Genomic DNA, 24019 nt, shown 5'->3' with positions numbered 1-24019 from the left:
ATCATAAAACAATTTAGGATGCAAGGGACCTCTGAACACCAACCTCCTGCTCTCAGCACATCCAAGTAGATCAGGTTGCTCAGCAGCTTGCTGAGTATCTCCATCACTTCCCTCAAGAATGCAAACCCAGACTGTGGCACAGGAGTTGTCCTGCCTTATTCTCCATCTGCAGGGATGGGAATGGCTCCTACAGCTTCAGGGAACGGAATGGCACCTATCCCTGGACAGCATAGCAGAGGTGTGGGCTAGGCATTTCCCTAAGAGTGTTGGGAAGTAGGAGTCCCAGGGGCCTACGGCAAAAGTAAGATCCTAAAACTGAAAGCAGCTGTGGGTTTTGTGCAGCTGGGAGCAGGGCAGGAGGGATAGAGAATTTCCCTTGAGGGAGTGGTCTTCAAATGAACTAGCCTTAGAGGCCTTTAATGCAATTGCATTCTAGCCCCTCCAGGGAAAGGCCTTCTCCACTGAAAACCAGTGGAAAAGTAGCAAAGTCCCTGGGTGCAACCTTCTGGGCTTGGAAAAGCCTTCTGGGAATAGTAGAGGCTGTCTTCAAGTAGAGAGGGGACCACTCTTGTGTCTCATAAGGAAATTAGTGTCTGGTGACTAAAAGGGCCAACGACCTGAATCAACAGCTTCACAAGAATATTTCCACTTTATTTTACATTGCATATGTCAGACTAAGTGTCAAACTAGGAGTTACTGATTCTTTAGTGAGTAGAAAATCCCTCTGTAATCTCAAAGGGAAGCCTTGGAGGGGAGCAGGATCCCACCAACCAGGCTTGCATAACTCTGAACAGCAGGTCACATGTTCCCTATCAAAGGAAAGGCCACAGTGCCTCGCTCCTGTCCCGGAGGACACACAGCTGCTGCCTGCAGGCAGGAATAAGTCCCTCCCTCACCTCAGCAGCTCCTGGCCCTGCAGGGACAGGGCTGGTGTCTGAGGTGCTAGGAATGCCAGGCACCAGCTGGAAGGGCTGCCTGGCTGAGCCCAGGAGGGAGATCACTGCTGCCTGCTGTGCAGGAGGTGCTGGAACAAGGAGCCATCTTTCTGGCTGAGGCGGGCCGGTGAATCCAGCTCTGCCACTCTCCCAGCCTGCATCACCAGCACGCGGTCCGAGTCCAGGATGGTGTTCAGCCTGTGGACAACAAATGCCAGGACACACGCTGTTGGATCTGAGGAGAAGCTCTGGATACTGCTTCCCCTGCTGAGAAGGGTGGCCCAAGACATGGCCAGCATCAGGAGCTGTGTAGGATCTCCCTCTGCACTCAAGGCCACAGTGCAGCTCCCCAGAGAGCCTCTGCTCCCTGCTGAAGTGCAGCACCTCTTAGGAGAGCACTGGGAAGCCTTCCAGCTGCTGGGCATGGCAGGGCACCAGGAGCACAGAGGGAAGTTCTGTGGGGGAAGCTCAGGGCATGCCTGAATCTGGGATTGCACAAAATGTCTCCATCCCCGCAGGGGTTAGTGAGTTGCTTTATTTGCCCCAACGTTTCCTCACCTGCCACCTCCCAAGGACAGCAGAAATTGTGCATCAGCTGTTATTCCCCTGCAGTCTAGCATCTTTGCTTATGATACCACCACCACTGGATTTGTACTTGCCAGACAGCCAAGCACAGGACCCACTGCACACATATGTGCCCAGGTCTGCCCAGACTGCCAGCAGAACAGCAGGCTCTGGCTCTGGATAGGGAAGACAGGACAGCAGGAATGTTTTTGCACATCCATGCACCATTCAGTGTGAAACTACAGCCCTGTGAAGCTGCAAATCACAAGGAAGACACTACACAGGATTTGAGCAGGTAAAAGGCATTATGGAGTTCAAGACTCTGGTTACACCTTCATCTCCAAGAGAGTGCAGACTGCAGCACTGGAAATGACTTGGAGGGGAAAAAAGACAAGTGCAGAATCACCTCCCATCCTGGATTTTACCCAAAGCTGAGTGGCATGGAAAACCATGGATACAAATCAACCCCATCATCACCTCTCTCTCCTTACTGCTCCCCCCCATTGCTTTTCACTCCAGTGGAAAAGGGGCTGGGGCCATCTTCATCTCAGTCTTGCTGCTTTGCCTTCTGCCACTCCTTCCTCTGCTGTTGCTCCTCTTTAATTACTCCCCCATCAAAGGTGGCCTCCCCACACCCAACCCAAACACACACCTCAGCCCACAGTGCCCTTGCACTTCTACTCTATTTATGCCTAACATCCCTAGCGTAGGAACCACATTCCCTTCACACCCCTCCTGCCTCCCTCCTACATAATGTATTTAACAAGACCCACTTGATTCACTTGCCAGGCCCAGCCCACCCAGCCTGTCATCCATCACTCCCACTCCTGTGCAGCAGGACACCAGCCTCTGCCACCTGCTCATTTGATTTTTATTTTTGTGGTAGCCTCTGTGCTTTGAAAACACCCTCCATACAATTGCATAACCCTCCTCCAAACGCTCCTCCACTTGGCAAGAGTAAGAGCAGAGAACACCACCTAATGCTGATCCATCCCTTCTCTGCACTATTCATGTTCTGCCCTCCTCCCTCTGGCTGCAACCATGCACGGATTCTACTCCTAATCTCTCTGATGGGAGGCAATAATCACTGCTGTCCTGTCCTGCCTGGGCAGTGTCTATCTCGCTGGCATGAGGCGCAGGCTGGAACTAAACCTCAAAGGACAGAACCATCCAGGAGCTGGCTGCAGCCCTCTGCTGCTGGCTGTCCTGCACTGCCCTCTACTGAGCCAGGGACACCTGCTCCTCCCCTGTCTCTACATTGCCCCTTTCCATAGGATAGTTCTCCATTACTCCTCGCCCCTAATGTGGCAGAACCATAAGGAACAATTCACCTGCCCTACCAGCAGGCAGTGCTCAGGAAGAGAAATCTGTGATATGATGCTGCATTTTGCCTTTTGCTGACACCAACTTCTGGGTACAACATTTTCCTCTTTTCACATCCAGTTGTTCCAGCACCCAGCAGAAAAGGCAAAAGGCAAGGTCAAGCTTTGGCACATCAAAAACTTTATCACAGAGACCTCCATGCTCAGCTTGAGGCCCAGGCATGGAGTGTGCAGGCACCTCTCCCTGAGAGTGGCAGGATGATTTAGGCACAGAGGTTCTTCCATACCTGTGAGCAATTGTCAGAACAGTTTTGTCGGCGAAGCGCTGGCGGATGGTCTGCTGCAGCAGCTGGTCTGTCTGCTGATCCACGCTGGCTGTGGCCTCATCAATGCACAGCACCTGCCAGGGACACGGAGTGAAGGCAGCTCCCACAGCAGAGACCCCCCTCCCTGGCTAGAGACAGCATGAGAAGTTAGCACGGGATATCTGTCCCCATTACACCTCCAACTGTGCACACTCCTCTGCTGTCCCCAGGCAGCCACCAGCAGGTCACCCTCCCCCTTGCTGCGACGGGGGCAGGGCACTCACCTTGGCCTGTGTCAGGAGGGCTCTGGCCAGACACACCAGCTGCCTCTGTCCCACAGACAGACTCCTTCCCCTCTCTCCCAGCTCACTGTCCAGTCCACCTGCAGGGAACAAGACCAGCAGTCACCTGCATCACCTACACAGGGCCCCAGACAGCTCCACCAGTCCAAGGTTTTCCCAGTGGCACACAAAATCCCAATTCTGCTCAGGCCCAGGCCTTAGGAACTGGAGCCTTTACACTTAGACACGAGCAACATCTGGCACAGTTCCCTCAGAACTAAGGCCTGGCTTATCTCTCAGCTACTCCCCTAACACCCACTGAGGCAAGGTCTCACCAGCAAACTTCTGCCACCCAATCCATCACCTGCCAGTCCATTTGCCTCCAAATGTCAGGTAATGCCACCGGGTCCCACAGACCTGTTCCTACACTGGTTCTAACCTTGCCTAAGCCATTCCCTACTGCATCCACCTCAGCTCCCTGCCTGAGCTAAGCCCTTCCCTCCTCTTGCAGAACCAGCACTCATCAGCTGCTTCTCACTGGTTTCCAGCTTACCCATCTGAGTAACAGCATCCCACAGGTGGCACTGCTCCAGCACCTCCTGGAGCTCAGCATCCGTCCGCTTTCCCTGGGGATCCAAGTTTTCTCTGATTGAGCCACTGAACAAAAATGGATCCTGAGGGATGATGGCCAGCCTGGATCTGCAAGCAAACAAAAGCCAAGGGCCCATGGGATGGGTTGTGCAAAAAAGCAAAGATCTGCTACTTCTTTTTTCATGGGGGGTCTTAGAGCAATGTTGTGATGGCCCCGATGAGGGGAGAGAATGATGTATCTGACTTTATTGATATTAGAAGGTTAATTTATCTGCCAAGCACTCAACTTTGCACACAACTGCACACACTATACTGAATCTCATGACTGTCACCCAACAGTACCAACACACACACACACACACACACACACACACTCTCTTGGCTCTGATAGGCCAAGGAAACAAAACACCATGACTTTGGGTAAACAATCTCCATGTTGTATTCTACTTTTGCACAAACACAGGCACAGCAAATGAGATAAGAATATTCTTGGGAAGAATTGTGCCTTGCTTTTCTTTGTGAAGAGAAATGTGGCTACAGTGTCTTAGTTTGCTACGATTCTTAGAGGCACAGAGACATGGGTCACATATTCAGCCTGGTTTCCTTAGCACAACTGTTGAGAAACAACAGAGAGGCTCATAAAAAGCTGCCACAATCAGAAAAGAGGATGCCACAACAGTGAGTCCTTTGCTCCTCACTCTTTACTTTGGCATCCAGCCACTGACAGCTACCCTTCACTCTGCTCAGCCATACCTCAGCTCCTCCAAGCCCACCAGCTGGCTGTCAACACCATCGAGGAGAATCTGGCCTGATTTCATCTCCACCATACGGAAAAGGGCCAAGAAAAGGGTGGATTTCCCAGAGCCTGTGCGACCCACAATGCCCAGCTTTTCTCCAGGGTAAACAGTGAAGCTCACACCATCAAGTGCATTAGGCAAGCCTGGTCTGTACACCAGGACCACCTGCTGGAACTCCACAAGCCCCTTGCTTGGCCAGTCAGCAGAAACCTAAGAGGGATACACAGGTGAGAAAGGGTATGATAACAATTGATTGTCATCTTCAGCATCACTTCCCCACAGTCCAAGCCCCACCCTTCCCTTTAGATGGTTGCTTGGCTTCTGAGAAGAACCAACACACAGCCCAGTCCCACCTCCAGTCCACTCCTAGGCTTGTTCTTCCATCACAGCTTGTATCTAGCACCCATTCTGCTTCCCTACTCCTTCCCCTCACTCCCACCTTCACCAGTTCCTGTCAGAGATTCAGCCTCCCCAGGAGATACACTCATAAATGATGAGTGATCAAGGTGGTTTCTGTGGTGAGGGCCCTCCACCCATTCACTGGAACCCTGTGACCTCCCTGCAGGGCAAGTGCAGGGCAAAGAGCCAGAAGATGGGCCACTACTTGAGAACACATTTGAGCTTTTACCTGGACCAATTTATCCTGAGGCTCCATGGGGATGTCTGTGGTGTACTCCTCTGTCCGCTCCACACTCACCATCATCATCTCTGTGTGAGTGAAACTGTCAATGAGGCCTGAGAGCAGGTGTGTGACAGACAGGGCATATGACAGTGCCAGGCCCACAAGTCCTGTGAGGACAAAAGCATAAGCAAGAATGTTAGTGGCAGGGAAGGAGCTGACATCTTGCTGGGCAGACAAAAAGAAAAACCAAAGGAAGAGCCAGGACTCTGAAGTCTGGAGTCACACTTGAGGTTGGGGACACACAGGAGCAGAGACAGGAACTGAAGCACTACACTGTGGATGACTTGCTAGTGCCAGGAAGCAGGAGCTCTGGATCTTACCCCAGTGCAGAAAAATGTGTAGCTATGGGCTGGGAGAGGAGAAGCCCCTTGGGCACAGCCTAGGAGAGGACATAGATCAGTCCCTGCCAGCCTACCTGGATTTCCCAGCTGCTTCTGGTGCTGGATGATGGAAATCCCTGCTATAGCAGTAACCACAGCAACCCCAATCATCTGCAAGCGGATGTCCAGCCACTCCATCACTGTTTTGCTGGCAAAGAGACAGCGCTGGTTCTGCTCCAGATGCAGCTGATTCTCCAGCTCAAACCTGTCAGGCACACAACAGAGGTTTGCATCACTCAAATTCCAGCCACCCTATAACCAGCCCCACAAGAGGAAGGCCTTGGTCTATAAAGCCAAAGCTCTGAGCTCTGTCTCTCTGGGTGCTTGTGCTCCCTGCTCACCTCTTTGATGCCCGCATGGCTCTGATGGTGCTCAGTCCCGAGAGGGTCTCAGAGAAGTGGGTGTAAATGGGAGACAGGGTGATGCTGTGCAGGCGCTTCAGCTCCCGCGATGTGAATCGGTAATAGCGCTGGACGAAGAAGTAGACTACAGCCAGAGGGAGCAAGACCAGACCAATCCAAGGGAGGCCATAGGTCATTATCACCAGCATGCCCAAGAGCCCATAGATGTTGGCTAGGAAGATGTTGAGGATGAATGGCAGGCTGTCATCCACACAGTACAGGTCTGAGGAGAAGCGGTTCAGGATGCGGCCCGTTGGAGTGCTGTCAAAGAAGGTGACTGTGGCCTGGCAGTAAGGGAACCAGACAGTAAGAGCCAGTCAGGTGCCGTGAGACCCAACCACAGAACAGTGTGCAGGAGAGCAGCACCAAGGGGAGCAGATAAGGCCACAAGGAGGTGGCCACCACAACCCACTTCCTTACCTCAGCCTCCAAAGCCAGCATCCACTAGCAGCCAAACAACTCACATACTGTTTGCATGGAAAAAGGAAGCACTCCTTCTGTATCGAATGGCTGACAGCTACTGAGAAAGCAGGCACTCAGACACCATGATGGCCCCACAGCAGCAAGGCAAATCCAGCCTCTAACCTGAACTTCCAATCTCCTAATCCTAACTCTAGCCTGAGGACCCAAGGAAGCCAAAAACATAAAGTTAACTGACAGATGCCAGCATCAGCCCCAGATGTTGCTTAATAACTCCTTCCAATCTCATCTAAACCTGAACTCACCATCCTGCAAAATCTACTTTGACTTGACTGGCTATACACCTAAGGCTAATGAGTGAACAGATGCAGGTGGGAGCTGTAAATCATCCTGCCGTGGAATGAACAGGATACATTCTGAACCTCACTCATTGGCCCCTTGTGCTGGCTGTGGTGCAGCCCTTTGGAATACAGTCCTCCCAGCCAATACTAACAGAAACCTTAATCTATCTCCCACACCCATACTCCCAGCTATGAGAAGAATGGCAGCTTGCAGGAGCCTCAGCCAGCTCTGGACTTTGTGCCCATTACCTTTAGAACCCTTTGGAGCAGGCGGTTGTGGATGACAGAGGCAGCCCGGAGAGCACCATAAGCAAAGAGGAACGCCCGAATAATGGTGAACAGGGAATTGGCCCCTGCAATGCTCCCATAAACTATCAGGTAGAAATTCACATCCACTGAGCCATTGGGAGGGGCTGGGGTCTTGTCCAGATCTTGAATGGGGGAACTGGAAAAAAGGAGGAAGATAATGAATCTGCCAATATCCTCCTAACAGTAAACTCACAGACAGGGCATGAGAACCCCAGAGCATATCCAGAGGAAATCAGGATACTTTAGCCTGATACTCCTGTTACACCCCTTTGGCATGTAATCAAATACTCTGATTACTATGCAGCTAGGGGTCTTCCATCAGCCCCAGACAGAAGCCTTCCTGGTACATTATCAGGTCAGGGATTTTGATTCTGTTTGTCAAGGCAGCCACACACACCCCCTGAAGTGAAGTGGTCAGTTTATCCATCCCTGCTCTCCAGGATCTTCACCCGAAATGCACTTAAGGACATCTCCTGCTCCCTCTGGCACCTCTGGACCATATTTACTTACACAAGCCCAGCAGTGGAGAAGAGAAGCAGCTCTGGGGAAGGCAGGGAAGCTGAGCAGGCCATCACAGAGGTATTTGCTGTCTGGGATATGCTGGAGATCCAGTATGACAGCCACCAATCCGAGATATTTCTGGATGCTACAGAGAAAGACAGACTATGTAAAGAGAAATTCTGCTTCTGAATCAGCAAACATGAAGCCGACAAGCTGAAGGGGAAGCTGCTGGACAACTTTTGCATAGTCTCACTGCCCTGTACAGTCTTTCCCCTGTCAGTAGCAGAGCAGGAGCAAGTGAACAGCCTTGAGGGCAGCAGCGACACAGCACTGCTACAGAGGTGAGTGTTAAAGCCCTGGCACCCTTCCTTCTGGACTCCATGCAGCCAGGCAATGAAACAAGAGGAGAGGAGTGTCTAAAGAGAGCTGTGCTGCTGGGTCACTGCCTCACCTTGCATCAGGAACAGTGAGAAGAGGATTGATATTGCTAAGCAGCTGCCCATTGCCATCCAATAGGCCTTGTACACCTGAAAAGCCACTGCCCCTTCTTTCTTCTCTTCCTCCTTGTGGATGAGATTATGGTTTTGGGTTGGTTCTTCTGCCTCCGTCTTTATGGCCTCTTCCTGTCCCTGTTCATTAGGGGCTGTGGGTATAGATGCAAAAGCAAAGGTCAGTGCAGTGTTAAATTCTTCCTGCAGCTACTCCTAAATGTGAACAGAGCAAGTCTAAACTATGAGGGACACTTTTTTCCCTCCTCTCTCCTCTTCAAGACAGGTGCACCAACCCTGGCAGTTCTTCATCCAAAACTGGACTACAAGTGGAACAAGAGGTTCAAATACTGCTCCAGACCAACACCCAATGATATGTGGGCCTTCTGTCCTTCTGTGTATACACCACCCACATATCAGCACTGCCACAGCAGAACAAGATGATGGGAGTTCTGCTCTAAAGCCTTCAGGTACAGGTTCTGTCTGGAAGTTCAGCTGTGCTGCCCCAGCTATCCTTAAGCTCATCAGGAACAGACCTTTATCCTTATCCCTCTTGTCTGTATCCTTGAACTTGGGGAAGGCTTCAACAAGTGGCAGGATATCAGCTGGTGTGCCTGCGGAGAGAGACATGCAAATTCTTCAGCATCCATGAGGAGCAGGTGACAACTTTCCACCCTCCCACTGCCTCTTGCTCTGAAATGACCCAGTTTTGCTCCCTCATAATATTCCCTATGTTATCCAGCAACTGTACTTTTGAAGGCTCCGCTTCATTCAACCTGCTACTCTTTCTGCCTTATCAGCTCCCCACCTCTAGGGCTGTCCTGTTTTATCTGTACATCTGCACATCCTCCTGCACCCCATCTTTGCACACATGCAGTGTTCTCAGTGTGCTCTTTTATCACTGGGTTCCCCACTAGTCAATCCTAATCCCCTCAAGCCATTCCAAGACACAGGCACAAGTGAATGCCTGAGAAGACAGACAGTGTACCTGTCTTAACTATCCTGCCATTGTCCATCAGCAACAAGGCATCGGCCTTCTCCAAAAACTCTGTCCTGTGAGTGCAAAGGACCCTGGTCTTATGTTTGAGAACTCCGAAAATGCATTTCCACATAATGTGTTTGGCTACATCTGCATCAACGGCAGCCAGGGGATCATCAAGGAGGTAAAGTTCTTTCTCCTGGGAGAGGGACAAAAGAAAAAAGGATACAGCTGTTGGCCCTGCTGGAGCAGGCAGTGCTGTACAGAAAAGTCCAAGTGTCTCTGTGTGGCAGCACCTTTAGGCTAGCACAATGTGCTTTAAAGACATGCTGCCAGAACTGTACAGCTGAGTGCTTCCAGACTCTTTATATTTGACTTGGCAGGATCTGCCACACAGTAATGCCCTTGTTATTTACCTGGTAAACAGCTCTGGCAAGGGCTATTCGAGCCTTCTGTCCTCCACTGAGTGTCACACCATTTTCACCCACCTCTGTCTGGTCACCTGCTGGTAAAATCTGAAATATTCAAGAAAATAATTTAGAAAGGAACAAGAAACTGCTGGGGACTCAAAACCAGGATACATGGGCCCCTCTCCAGTCTCTGGCAGTAATTTCTAAGGCTGACACCTTACCAACAATTAAACAATGCAACAATCTATACACTGGTTCTACAGACAACTGGCAAGGTTTATTTATGCAACACAAATCTCTTACACTGCAGAATAGGGTGCTCACATCTTAACTACCCATTGAGAGCAACTTCTGGTCCAAGGTAATTGCCCACAGTAATTTTCTGTGAGAACAAGGGCCGTGTCTGCATCAAAATTATGTCAGGGCCCTTCCAAACAGCATAGCAGTAAAAACTACCAATTTTCAGTACCTGGAAATAAGTCTCCTCTCAGTTTGGTAGCATAGGTGTATTTTACAAAATCTCAAATAAAAATCATGCCTTTACAGAGTATTCATAGCTCTGGCCAAAATAAACACGAGCTGCTAAAGCTTGGTATTTCCGAAAATCAGGCATTAGCTTATAAACTGGGAGAAGGCTGGATTCCTATATATACCATATGTACAGCCAGGTTTACTGGCTAATACAGTCATAAACCTCAAATTTAGAATATATGTCAGGAGCACTGACTTAGCCCCTCAAAACCCCAAAGAAGTTGCTTCTGATCTTCCCCCCAAAAAACCATCAGCTGCTGATAGGTTCTGCCTGAAAAACCCAACAGTCATCAGCTCTGCAACCACAACTCCTTTCCCCAGCATGAAGAGCTTTTGTCCCAGCAGCAGAACAAGCCACCCAAAGTGCTACAAGAGTGACTTCACACCTTAAGGAAGTATGGGCACGCTAGGAACGGTGTGGGCTTGGTAATCAGAGCAACACTGTGTGATGGGACATTGGAGCAGCAGTCTGAAACAATAAACACTGATCCCATGAGGCTCAGGATGGATGCAAAAGCCTGCCAAGAAGGCCCAGGCAGGTCTCCAGCCTAGGCACTCACATTTAGGTCCTCAGAGAGGGCACAGGCCTCCAGCACCTCCTCGAACAGCCTGGCATCATATTCCCGCCCAAAAAGGATGTTTTTGCAGACAGTGGTAAACTGTATCCAAGGCTCCTGGGTGGCCAGACCAAATCCTTGCTCCAGGTCACAAACATACACTCGTCCACCTTGTCTGCAAGCACAACAGAAATGGGTATAAAGGGCAACAAAGGAAAGCAGCTGGCAGATCAAAACTACCCACAAGTCAGGATAGCACTGGATAATTCCCACAAGGAGGTACCAGGCAGGGAAAACTCTTTAGGCTACTTACTTAATGAGCTCTCCAGTGATGGCTGCAAGCAGAGAGCTCTTGCCAGAGCCAACCTTCCCAACAACGCCCAGGAGCATTCCCTGCAAAGGGAAAGGAAAAGAAGCAAACTGATGTGCTAATGCAGGGTAGCTCATCCAGATTTCTTGAGCCACACATAGGTTGTAAGGAAGCTGACTGCTAGGACCATCTCATGTTCAGCACTGCAGCTGGGTACAGATGTCAGACTCCTGATATGACAGGACACAGATTTGCAAGGAGTGTTAACTCTAGAGCCCTGCTCTGTTCCCTGTCCAGTTGTCTCCAGCAGCAATAGTAGAAAGCAGAGAGAACTAGTTAATCTCCTGTCTGTAAGGCATGGATGTTCTCTAGTGCCTTTCAGCCTTTCAGTGTCCTGTGCCTCTTGACCTAGAGAAGATTTTGATGCACAGCACCTAGACTGAGGAAAACATGCCACCTCTGCTCCATTATTTCTAATTTCCAGTATTTTATTCTTGAATGCATTTTTCTCTATTACCTCCCATGTCCTTGCTTACCTTTCTCACTGACAGGTTCTCAATGTGCAGTTGCAGACTGCCTGTGGATGAGGGCTGCCTGGTGCTCTCCTCCTCAGCTGGCACCCATGAGAAGTCTGCACATTGTATCTCCATGGCAGTAGCAGTATCTGAAGGGCTATCTACAAGTGAAAACCCGAACAGCAAAGCATTGCTATGAGAAGACCAGAACATTACAGGCACCTGGCATCACAAATATCATCAGCTTTGTTCCCAAATGCAGAGACCATGGATGAGGTCCCTGGGATGATGCCCCTAAGCCAACCACAGAATGAGACTCTTGCCTACTGACTTGTCCTTAAACTTATACATCCCGTCTTCCAACCCTTCTGTCTCCAGCTCACACCAGACACACGTGGCTGTCAGGGAGACACTGTAATGATACAACCTGGTTTTATTATTGCTGAAGGTAAAAGAATGGCAGGGAGCTGGCCAAAGGCAATGAAAGAAGGAAAGGAAGCTAATACGGATTAGGAGAGGGGCAGCCACTCAAGCCTTTCTGCCACGTGAAGCCATGTTTGTTGATGGCTTCGGTGTCAGAAGAGCTTTGGTCAGAGGACAGAGCTGCTTGTTCTACTGGGACATTAATGGCTCTGTTGGGACAAGCAGTGGCTTATGGTTGGTAAAGTGGAATGTTATAGCCTTGTCTCCTGCTTTCCACAGAAATTAAGAGAAGTGTATCCACTCTGCCTCTACCCAACTGAACATCCTGAATCACAGGGTGACAGCCAGCTGCCCTCCAGCACTGCCCCTGGGCCTTGCACCTCAGCTCTCTGCTCTGAGTGTCTGCTGATATCTCAGATTCCTAAACCGTTACCTAGGGCATAATAAGCTTCCAGGTCCTGGTCCATGAGTTCAAAGAATTGCTGGATTCGATCCAGGGAAACTTTGGCCTCCAAGATCCCATTCAGCACCCATGGGAAGCTGTTGAGGGGTAGAATAAGCATCCCAACAAGGGCCAATGCTGTGAACACCTGCATGGGTAAGCAAACAGCCATGAGCTGGAGCTAGCACCTCCCCTGTATCCTCCAAACAGCTTCACCAGTGAGAGCCTGAAGAGCTGTGGAGAGACATGGGCTGGGTTTATTTCCCAGAGAAGACGCCTCAGCATTGCAGTTCCAGCATAGACTGTGTTCTGCACAAGTTTGGAGCTCTCCCTAACACCGACTCACCTTTGTGGCAGTGAGCTGGTTACCCAACAGGACATAGGTGACAAAGATGGCAATGGAGATAACAACAGGGAGTGCTGCCCACAGGTACACGCACAAAGCATCCAGGTAACTGATGGCCCGCAGCTTCTGCAGCTCTTTAGCCCGGCAGGATTTTATCCTGGCGCTGAAGTGCTGCTCCCAGGCGTAAAACTTGATCACCCGAATGCCACACAGGAACTCTGTCATTAGCTGCAGGCAACCAGAAAAGAACATCAAGCAAACAGTGCCCAGCCAACCTGGGCTGTGCCTGTCTCCTGCTAAGGGTCAAGCTAGAGATTTCAGGAACCATTTATTGCTAACAAAGGCATAAACCTAAGTGACAACTATTGGAAACTTTGTGCTCATCCATCCCACCAGCTTCTTTATCCACCCATGCTGTGCACAACCAAGGAAATGGCAAAATATTACGCTACTTTCCAAGTGAAAGATAAACAACACAGGTGAAAGGATGTGTGGAATTGCTAGCCCCAGCCTGGATACTATTCACTTGTGCTGACTTGACAGTGCCTTGAGATAACATCTGACTCTCGGGCCTGGTCCTGCCCTGACACAGCTGGTCTGTATCCAGACCCTGGCTGGCTCATTTCCAGAACTCTGGTGTCCCTGCAGTCCTCTCATTTCTGTTCTCAGGTCAGCATATGTAGAGCAAGCTGACTGTGTCTCTGCCCAACATTAAAGAAGACTAACAAGAGAGAATTTATTCAGCAAACCAGTCTTACAACAGCTGCACAAAGTTCAGCATAATCAGATAAAACTCTAGTAGATGCATCTACTGTTGGAAAAATATGTATTTTTAAAGCTGCCAACAGTTCTGACAGGGAGTTGACCTAAGTTTCATGCTTCAAAGCATGAGTGAAACTGCTGTCCCCTCAAATTAGAGATACAATGCTAAAAGGTGGGAATCAAATGTGGAGAGGAGAGATGGCACTGCAAATAGGAGAAAAGCAGTGGAAAAGATGACTGAGAGTGCCAAGCCTTGAGCCATATAAAATTACACCCACGATCATTGCCCTTGTCCAGACTGAAAGCCACTTCATCACTGATGGCATCACTGGAACAACAGGATGGATGCAAATCGAGAAGAAGCCATTGGGAGTCTGACCTTTACTACACAGACAAAAGAAACTTGCAAGGGAACCTAAATTAGCCCAGGGGACAAGACAAGCATTAAAGGTTCACAATCTTATGGGTGGTGAAACTACATCACCTTGAAACCCTTTTGACCAAAGTGCGTGTGTGCCCCTTCTGGCATTTTTCTCAACAGCTGTGATTCAATTAATCCGCCTTGGACCGTGACCAGTGGCAAGAAGCCAATATTCTGGGACAAACAGGGAAAAATTACAAACTCAGAGGGACACTCCTGCCCCTCACCCACCTTGACCCGTGTGTCCTTGTGCTTCAGCATCTCCTGGTTGTTCACCATGATGCGGTTAGCTATGATCTTGTTGATGGGCACCAGCAGCAGCGCCAGGGCCACGCCTCCCAGGAAGGCTATCCCCACTTGCTCGTACAGGAGGTAGAGGGTAACGCCAAGCTGGACAGGCAGGCTCCACAACTCATGGAAGCTGTAGCAGAAGTTGACCAACCTATCGGTGTCCGTGCTCATGAAGTTGACAATTTCCCCCACAGTGAAGCGGGCAAGGCTGGTGCCGCTGACGCGCAGAGCCTTGCGGTAGACAGCGGAGATGACGGCGGCCCGCACCATCAGCGCCACCTTGTTCATCTCGTACCTGAACTGGCTCCGCAGGAGAGCGCCCAGGAAGGAGCCAGCAAAGAGCCCAAGGGCATACAGAATCCCGTGGCTCAGGGGCTCCTGCCGTGACTCCATGAAGTTCACCAGCAAGTTCAGGAGCAGAGGACCTGAAAAATCCAGCAGACTGTCAGCCAGCTTGAGAAGTCCAAGGGTGTAGAAACGAAGCCCGAAGGCGGTGTGAAGGACTGACAGGAGGCGCACAGCTTTCTGGGCATGGTATGAGCTGTCTGGAGCATCACTGCTCCCATCATCTCCAGCAATGATTGGGCTGGTAAGAGACTCTGTCTCTTCCTCTGCTTGCTGAAGAGCTGCCTTCTTCTGCCAGCAAGAGTAGAACCGGTCGCAGACCTGGGCAGCCTGGAGCTGGCGAGGAAGCACATAGACGTCCTGTGGCTGGTTCAGCTTGTGCTGGTAGCCACGCTTCATAAGGGGGTTCATCCAGGTGTAAAAGAAGCGGGAGAGCAAGCTCTCACCATCCTCTGCCACTCTCTGCTGGTCAGGCACAGGGATCCCTGGCCCTGAGACGGGCTGGTCCTCTTGCCAGGAGCGATTGATGGAGAGGAAGTCTTGCCTGGCAGCAGTGGGGAAGAGGTAGCTGACCACGTAGGCAAGCATAGAGGCCAGCTGCAGACACAGGATGGCGAACCTGGCGGAGGCACCGGGGTGGGCAGGGGACCAAGCTGTCCCACTGTGGCAGTACCACAGCAGGGTGATGATGGAGGAAGGTAGGGGCAAGAGAGTGAGGAGAGCCAGGGCTGCAGGGCCCCTGGTAAAGCCGTGAATGGATCTGTGGAGCATGAGAAGAGCGAAGCCGTGCACCAGCCATGCCAGGGCAGCGGTGCCATTAGCCAGCACTTCCAGGTACACAGGGCCCAGCTCCTGCTGGGAAATGGTGGCTGGGATGGTGTCAGCAAGGAACAAGCCAGCAAGTACAAAGGATGCAGCGATTCTCCACCCCCAGCTTGGCCTGCAAGGCACACCAGAGCCAGACCTTGAGGAGGAAAGAGCAGTGAAATAAATTACAGTTGGAATTCCACTACCTCTCGGTCAGTACCGTCCTTTCTTCCTGTCCTCTTCCCCATGTTTATACATCCACTCCTACTTAACCTTCTGGATACACCTCCCTAGATCTGTAACTTTTTCTGACTGTAAGCATTGCTAAACTATATCAGGTCAATATAGCCCACTCTTTGGTCAACACCAGAGATTTAGATGCTACCAAAGAAACGCATTTCTTTACAGAAATTTGTTTGCAAACTATGATATTTTGTGGTCAAGTCAGACTCCCATCCTTGAGGATTAACAGCAAGAAAAAGTATATTTAACCTCTTTAACACAAATTTTGGATGATGAAATTCCCTGCGTCACATCTCTGATCCCTGATTTCTTTGTCTGTCAGATATTTTTTCTAGAAACATTATTCTTATCACTGTGAATTTCAGTGATGCTGTGCTTGTAAGGTCTATAATCTATTGCCCACCAAAATACTTCATTATCACTGGATTCTTTGTGGCCTTTCAGGATCAGTGAATGTTATCATGTTTAGGAATTTCAGATGAGGGTAAACAGAAAAACAATTCTGCATTTCTCTAAACTCCTTATTGCCTTATATACAACTTCTATGCCACCTTAGATTTATATTCTCTACCAGAATACTCCCAGTTTCCCCAGTCCTCATTCACTGAAAAAGTTTTTAATTACTTTCTGTGATTTTATGCCCACAATCCCCTCTATTCTTTCTGCATTCCTTTCTGTACACTGAATTAAAATGGATGCTGACAAATATAATAGCATTATAATATTGTGTCCTTCCCTAAACACATATTCAGCACGTGATAGGGAGATAAAATTTCCAGCCTTTCCACCCCACCTCCAGTCCTGCATAGCAATCAAGAGCCAGAGGAGTCAGTTGTCATACCTCGGAGTGCCAAGGAAGCAGGCACTGACCACTGCAAGGATCACATGAGGAATCACACTTAGTGTCAGCTGGTTAAAGCAATGGCCAACGCTGCCACGAACCCACACAGGGAGTGGATCTTCTGGACTGGTCCCACATAAGCTAGCCAGGATGTTCTCCATCCTTTGCTGGTAATTCAGTCTGAGAGACAGGATGTCCTAGGGTAAAGAAAAAGCAGCATGAGGTAAAAAACATAAGAACTACTACAGCCCCAGTCCAAGATGGAGTGACGAGTAATTAACAGAGCTAGAAGGAAGTTCCTGGGTCATAGTCCAAGCCCGGCTATTGTTCACTCACTATCATATAATCTACTTAAGAAAATTATCAAGGGCCAGCTGAAAATAAATTATCTTGTTTATTCCCCTAAGTCACCCCGGGACTGCAATGCCCTGTGAGTTTGAAGCTTTCTTATTTCCAGGTTGAATTTTTTTTCCCATGGCAAGTTTATCCTCTATAAGTAGGATAAGGAAGTATTTTCCTGTCTATGGATTGGCATGAAAAATATTTTGAGCTGCTTAAACAGTAACCTATTCATTGTATTTCCATGTTCACAACACTTCCCACCAAGGAACTCCTTGAGGCAGCGTGTAACATGAAACATCCCCCAGACGGCAGGGGAGGATGCTGGTGCCCATCCTGGAGTAGGCGGTACCCGAAAGCTACACAGACGGGCGAGCCAGCCCCCGTGTGTGCCGCCCCGCGGCCTGAAGCACACCTGGCAAGGCCTCGGCTTTACAGGGATTTCTGCTCGCACCAGCCCGTCCCATCTCCAGCCCGGGGCCGGCCGAGCGCCACGGGCCGGGCGCCGCACCGAGCTCGGCACAGTGGGGGCACGGCAGCACCACGGCAGCACCCCGGCACAGCTGCGGCCCTCAGCACAGCAGCACCTAAGCACGGCAGCACTCCGGCACAGCGGCCCTCAGCACAGCGGCCCTAGGCACCGCAGCAAGCCGGCACGGCAGCACCCGGCACAGCGGCCCTAGGCACCGCAGCAAGCCGCCACGGCACCACCCCGGCACGGCAGCAGCGCACGGAGCTCCCAGCCGTGCCGGGGGCGGCGCAGCGGCCGCCACGAGCCGGGGCCGGGCGCGCCCCCCGCCGTCCCCGGGCCCGGTACCTCGGCTCCCCGCGGCGCAGCCCCCGCCCCCTGGCGGCCCGGAGGACGCGGCGCAGCCCCTAGAGCAATCCAGGCCGGAGCAACAGGCCGAGCTGAGGGGCAAGAGCGAGCCAATGCAGCACGCACAGCCCGCTCAGACTTCCACCTTCCGGTTAAAAAACATAAATTACCCAAACTAAAAGCTAGGCTCCAGCCATGAACGTGATTTCCCCCAGAATTCCTCTAGTTCTGTCCTGGTGATTATATCCCTCCCTTCCTTTTCCTGTGATTTTTGGCTCACAGCACCTGAACTGTTTGCACACTGTGAAAAATGCCAGTCACTTGGTTTTAGAATTTTAGAAGTTTAATAGTAATACAATGGTTATAAAAATAGTAATATAATTAGAGTAATAAAAATTTGGACAATTAGGATTTAGGACAATACAAGGCAATAAAAACAAAGCGTTAGGGAGAGTCCAGGCTCTTTCTGGGCAAAATAAGCCCGAAAAAGGACACACGTTAACAGAAGATTAACCCTTAAAAGCAATAGCCTGTTGCATATTCATACATCTCATACACGATGCATAAATTCCATTCAAACACAGGATTCTGTTTGGTCAGCATCAACTTCTTCCTCTTAATCCTGACGTTATCTTCAGGGATGAGTGAGGCGGGAAGAAGTTCGTTTCTTCTGATAATGGAGCAATAAATTCTTCTCTTTCTCTGAAAGATTTGTGTCCTGTGGTCCTGCTATCTTGGTGCAAGTACCTCATTCCTTTCTTTTAAAATGTATCTTACATAGCACAGTTTCTATTTTAACATTATATTATAACCTAAAATTATATTTAACACACTACTTAAGAAAATTAATACAGCATAACTTTCTACATAACACATATAATATTCATTTTAATATTTGTGAAAAGCCAATCATAAAATACACATTTTTCACACCTACCTGATGCACATTACAGACTTGCACTGTCACCGTGTCAACCAGCAAAGGAATATTTATGGGCCACTGTGTTATCCAAACATCAACAGGTATAGCCCAGGCAGTGCTTTTACAGTATAAATTTACTTTTACAGGTACAGCGTTCTTTGCTTGTAAGACAGAAGACTATAAGATGAAAATAACATTACTATAAGAGCACCTTGCCAATAACCCATCAGTCTACTCACAGTGGCAGAGCTCTCCTGGCATAGTGAGAGGTCCTGATGTTAACCTAACACAACCATCTGAATAACACAAGCTAAACAAATCCTCTCTGATTCACCTGTGTTGTGTTCAGTGACTGTCTGGAGCACAAACACACCCATGCATGCAAGCAGCACCCCCAAATGTGACAGTCATTCTTTCTATACAAGTATGTTGCCTTGGGGTGAGGGGGTGTAAATGCACATCTTTCCAGATGAGAGAAAGCAAACTGGAGAGGACATCCTGCTCCATCTGCTCTGGACTATTATACAGTAACAGGAGGGTGCTGTAAATGTCACCACACTACCTAGCAATTTTAGCTGCTACTGGTGATTTTTATAGCAGATGATCTGAATGTTTCAACTGTACCAAACCCTTCCCAGTACTCTGTTGCCAGGGAAAATAAGCATATTACCACTACCGGTAGAAAACTTTACTTTCAACATGCAGCTCACCAGAGATACAAAAAGCATTCTCTGAGCTTGGAGTGTTATCAGTGCAGTGCTGAGGAAGGAAAATATCAGTGACCTTCCAGAGAAAACAGAGAAATCTGGCTAAGGGAGTGTGGAACAGCAGCTAAGAGCAAGAGCTCAGTGGCCACATTACTCTCTGATCACAGCTTCCTTGAAAGGAGCAGGAGGGTGCATTTTCTGCAAGGCTCTCTCCTCCCTCCCTCCTTGTTTAATAATCTTTTCTCACATGCCTGACATCAATCTTTGTGTGTCAGAGTTGCAAGATTGCCTTTACACAATCAAGCTACTCATATTGTACACTGTATTTGGCCAGCCTGCTCTTTTCCACAGTTCATCGAAAGGCTTCTACACTAAACTTTCCTGAGGAGGCCTTGAGAGTAAGTTTTATGTCCTCTATGCTCAGGGAAGCTTCCCTTCAATGAAAAGGCTGTGAAAGCATCAAACTCTCAAAACAGCAAGTAGGGGTTGCGTGAAATTGAAGCACTGAACTGCACACAAGTGAAGCTGATTTCAGATTTCATGGTTCTGATGTCTTATTTATTTCCAAATGAAAACAAACAAACAAACCCATACAACTTAGAAATGTCCAAAACCAACCAAACAAATACCCTCAAACTACCCACAACACCAACCAAACAAGTACTTTCCACGTCTTAATAAGATACCAGAGAAGTTATTGGATATCAACAAAGAACAACCTTTCTCCCCTGAGCTATTCACTCTCAGAGCTTTTCCATTCAGCCACTCTGTATTTTAGCATTCTCTTTTTTCATGTGCTGCATCCTGCTTGCTAATCTCTCCTAAACTCTTCAGGTTCAAACCCATAAATTTATCACTTCACCTGAAGGATGGAAAACTTTCAGGTGCCACAGATTCCTTTTTGGTCCAGACAGCATTGCCTACATTCATGTGGGAAAACAAACACAAAGGCTATTAAAAAAGGAACTCTAGGAAAACACCAACTCACCCTAACTGATCTGAAATCACTTTGCCTGTTCTGCATAAGTGCATTTAAATAGCATCACAGCAAGAATTTAAGTAAACATTCCTCCTTTTCCACCTTCCTTTTGGCTATTTCTCCTGCTCCTGAATATTGCTGCCTACACCATCTACTGCTACATATCTGACAGATTTAAGATGTGCGGGCACGAGGAATGGTGGCTGTATTGCATACAAAGTACCTTGGGCACTAAAAACAATCATACACATGGCAATTATAAAAAAATCTAAGCATTCAAAATTGAAAAAAACCCACCAACATTAGGTTTAATTTAATCCACCCCCACAGGCCATGCAGGCCAGATTTTATTCACTATTATCCAGAGTTTGTTAATGCTCTAGATGAATAAATCCCCAGTGAGGAAGCATTATCTGGCAATGGGAGACTGCCCCCCCCTTTTCTGATGAGTTCGTTTTGTAACAGATTACTTAATACCAATCCCAGGACTCAGGGAATCAGTGTAGGCTGCATGCCCATTCCACTTCCCAGCTATAAGTAAATATTGAGCTGAAAGAGAAGCCAGCCTAGACAAGCCTTAAATTCAGAATTTTCAACCTTGTAATTATAGCTGTAAAATCTCTGAAAGCAATTGTCTGTTTGGATGTGTTTTCTGTGCTCCCAGCCAGGACTCTGCTATCAGCTGAACCATCCTCAAATTCCATGACGACACAGCTGAGGAAGGTTTGATTACTTTGCTCAGTCCAAAATTTTTCATGAACAGGCTGCTTTGCCTGGACCTGAAGGCACAAGATAGATATTATGCCCTGTTTTTCAGGGAAAAAAATTAATGCCAAGCTCAGAAGACAGATGAGTATCTTCTACTGCATCTCCTCATGAGAACATCAATTCTGTCATAGAAACACAGAAACTGTCTTTGTTGTTACTCACAGCCAAGCCATTCCACATTAGATGGTTGTCTCATGCCCCTGGATCTAGTCTTGACTCAGACAAGAAGGTAAAAAAATTAAGGTATTACATTTTTCTCTTTTACTGGTCTGCTTCTTAACCTAATGGTCCAACCTGGATTAACTTCAATTCTGATTTCTGTTTACTTGTTTATACAAAGCTACTCCTTACTTTTCTTATTCTGTTCTTTCTGAATGCCATTGGCTCCCCTTTGTTATTTGGGGCCTAATGAGAATTCAGAGATACCTTATTACCCCAACATTGACCTCAGCATCCAATTAGCAGAAACCTCTGCAAGCAGCAGCTAATTGCAAGTTCAACTATGAGCTCTGGAATTCCAAAGATGAGTTTGGGAGCTGAACTTCTACCAGAACACTCTGACTGGCACCTCTGTCACCCAGTGAGAGCCTAGAGCACCAATTGCAGGGATCTTACAAAAACCTCTGCAAAGCAGGTAAGGACCTTGCCTGACTTTTTCAGTCCCTGAGACAAACTGTAGTACTTCCTCTTCCTAAGATGTGAGAAGTCTCAATTTGCTCTGCAGCACTGGGCCCAGATTTCAGTACTGATTTTAGGAATAATTTAGCTGGATCCCACTAGGGATGCTCAGTCCCTTTAAAAACTTAGCTTCGTAAGGCATGTGGTTAAAAGATGATACTACATCTAGATGAAAATTAGTTTATAAATTGCAATTATAAATTGTAATTGTAGGGCAATGCTCAGTGAGATGACAGGGTGCTAGAAAATGCTAATGAGCACTGGTCAGTCTCCAACAAATTGAATGTTTCTCTTAGGAACTCTTTGAACATCACAACACACAGGGTGTTGCCTTTATTTCTACCACTTCTCCCATGAGCAGTTTTCTTATTGGTGTGCAGATAAGACACTTTAAGGAACTTGCTCTGGAGTTTTTAGTATCTGGATTCTTTCACCTTCCAAATGCCACTAAAATCTATGATCAGAAACCAGCAGAATACCTCCTGTAGACCTCCTTTGGCTGCAAGGCAAAAAAGTTGTAAAAAAATTTATTTTTGGCATTTTGCAAAGTTTTTAGGTACTAGATGCCCAACTATTATAGAAAACTGAATTTAAAAATGTTTTGCAGAGTTTCTTGGGTTTGTGGCTTTTTACTTGTCCATTTTAAAACCAAACTATAGTTAAAAACTGATGTAAATAAAGCAACAGCATGGAAGAGATGTACAAAACCAAACAAGTAATTTTTCTCACTCTTTTTATCACACTCAGCTATTTTTATTTACTTCAGTTGGTCAAACTGAGTGCTTGATGCAGACACCTGACACTAAGGCATGAAAACATGTTCCTCCTTTGAATAAAGTAACAGAACATATTTGAGTAACAGTATATTCCTTACAGTGATAAGCTACTTGCATGTGATCTACCACAAAAAAATAGAGGGGAAGTTCCAAAATACACATCAGTTTTGTGGTTATGTCAAAGTGTTTTGCTTCTCTGGGTGTCACTGAGTCTGCTGCTTAGGGTAGTTAATTGGAACAGGGTGAGCATCCATTGGTCCCACAGGATGTAGATTCACAGTCTGCTGCACATCCTCAAAGATGAAGTTCTTATCCCACGAATTCTTAGTTGAATTAAGGTCGCTGATGAACACTGCAAGCCTTAGGACAGAAAGGTGAGAAAAAGACAATGGTAGCAGAAAATGTGTCTTTAAATAGCTCATGCTTATTTTGATGACTGAGTGCATTTCCTGAGCCCAGGTAGTGATGCACTCATTCAGAAAATCTTTAAGGGGGTCAGTTTTTTTACAATTGTAGTAAACCACTCCCAGCAGAAATATCTTATCAGACAGATCACCATCCTGCTGCTCTTTGTTGCTACTACTTATAAATAGTATGCTTCCAAATGGTGTGATGTTCGAGCAAATACATTCCCAAACACACGAGCAGAATTTCAGCCAGAAATCAACTGGCTCTTCAAACAAAATACCTCGCGTGTTATTCAGCTAAGAACAAATTACAAATCAAGATATAAATGCTTGTGGATTTTGGAAATGAAGCTGAAGAGTTTTATGAGAACCTTCATTTCTCTGCTTTCACTTCTTTTGACCGCTCCCCCATTTTAGTTAATTGAAACCCAAACCCCCTTCCTCTCTGGAGACAGCCCCAGAGCAGAGTAAGGGAAATGTTTCAGCCGAGGCAGGAGAGTCGCGGCCGTCCCTGGCGCTGTTCCAGCCGCTGTCCTGCAGGAAGCGCGGCCGGTGCCCAGGTAGGAGAGGGAGGAGGCGGGAAGAAGCCATTTCCTCCCCTGCCATCCCTGCTCCCGGCAGCCCAGAGCACGGGAATTGGCTCAGGAGTTCTCTGAGCTGGAGGCTCAGCCTCGGCTCCCCTGACCGATCAGGCAAGGCTCGCTTTCCAACACACTCCTGCTTGAAGACAGCACCACCTGTACCGACCAGCTCCGCAGCACCGTGCGTGCGCGTAGGGGAGGGAACAGAACCCAACAAAAGCAAGTAAACAAACAGCCGAAAAAAATCCCAAACAATAAGAAACCACCAAAGCCGAGCGTGCCCCAGTCGCGGCCGCTGGGGCGCGGAGGAGAGGCAAAGAGGAGCCGCACGGCCAAACACAGCAGCAACACCTTCCCGACTCCCACCCGACCGGCGGCCGCCATTTTGTACGGGCGTCCCCAGGCACCGCCCCCCCCCGCCCGGGCTCCCCCTCCCCCGCCGGCTCGGGAGCGCGCAGGGCGGCGGGGAGCGCGCACGCCGGGGGGGCCGGGCCGGAGGAGCCGC

At 48.5% G+C, this 24019-nt stretch overlaps 1 protein-coding gene across 1 annotated transcript; it reads right to left on the bottom strand.

The window, feature by feature from the left end:
* Window positions 1-624: 624 nt before the first annotated feature.
* ABCC10 (ATP binding cassette subfamily C member 10) lies at window positions 625-17479 on the bottom strand. Its single transcript, XM_058021090.1, has 22 exons — window positions 17295-17479; window positions 16541-16737; window positions 14245-15613; window positions 12831-13058; window positions 12476-12632; window positions 11641-11780; window positions 11108-11187; window positions 10798-10969; window positions 9713-9811; window positions 9306-9495; window positions 8854-8931; window positions 8281-8472; window positions 7839-7974; window positions 7269-7464; window positions 6199-6542; window positions 5893-6062; window positions 5424-5584; window positions 4752-5005; window positions 3961-4106; window positions 3411-3508; window positions 3109-3221; window positions 625-1133 (listed from the first exon to the last, which is right to left on the bottom strand). The coding sequence occupies exons 2-22, from the start codon at window positions 16699-16701 to the stop codon at window positions 998-1000; spliced, it is 4620 nt and encodes a 1539-aa protein (XP_057877073.1). The 5' UTR covers window positions 16702-16737; window positions 17295-17479; the 3' UTR covers window positions 625-997.
* Window positions 17480-24019: the final 6540 nt, after the last annotated feature.

This window comes from Melospiza georgiana, chromosome 3, assembly GCF_028018845.1.
Source record: "Melospiza georgiana isolate bMelGeo1 chromosome 3, bMelGeo1.pri, whole genome shotgun sequence".
NCBI lineage: Eukaryota > Metazoa > Chordata > Aves > Passeriformes > Passerellidae > Melospiza > Melospiza georgiana.
Note: the sequence above shows the minus strand (reverse complement) of the source record. Positions and strands in the feature narration are given on the sequence as shown.

Excerpts from the sequence above, each read along its gene's own strand:
- ABCC10 (XM_058021090.1), bottom strand. The coding sequence starts at position 16,701 with ATGGAGAACATCCTGGCTAGCTTATGTGGGACCAGTCCAGAAGATCCA. Across the intron at positions 3,509-3,960 it reads GGATGCTGTTACTCAGATGG|GTGGACTGGACAGTGAGCTG; the intron begins GTAAGCTGGAAA and ends TGTTCCCTGCAG. Across the intron at positions 1,134-3,108 it reads GTTCTGACAATTGCTCACAG|GCTGAACACCATCCTGGACT; the intron begins GTATGGAAGAAC and ends TGTTGTCCACAG.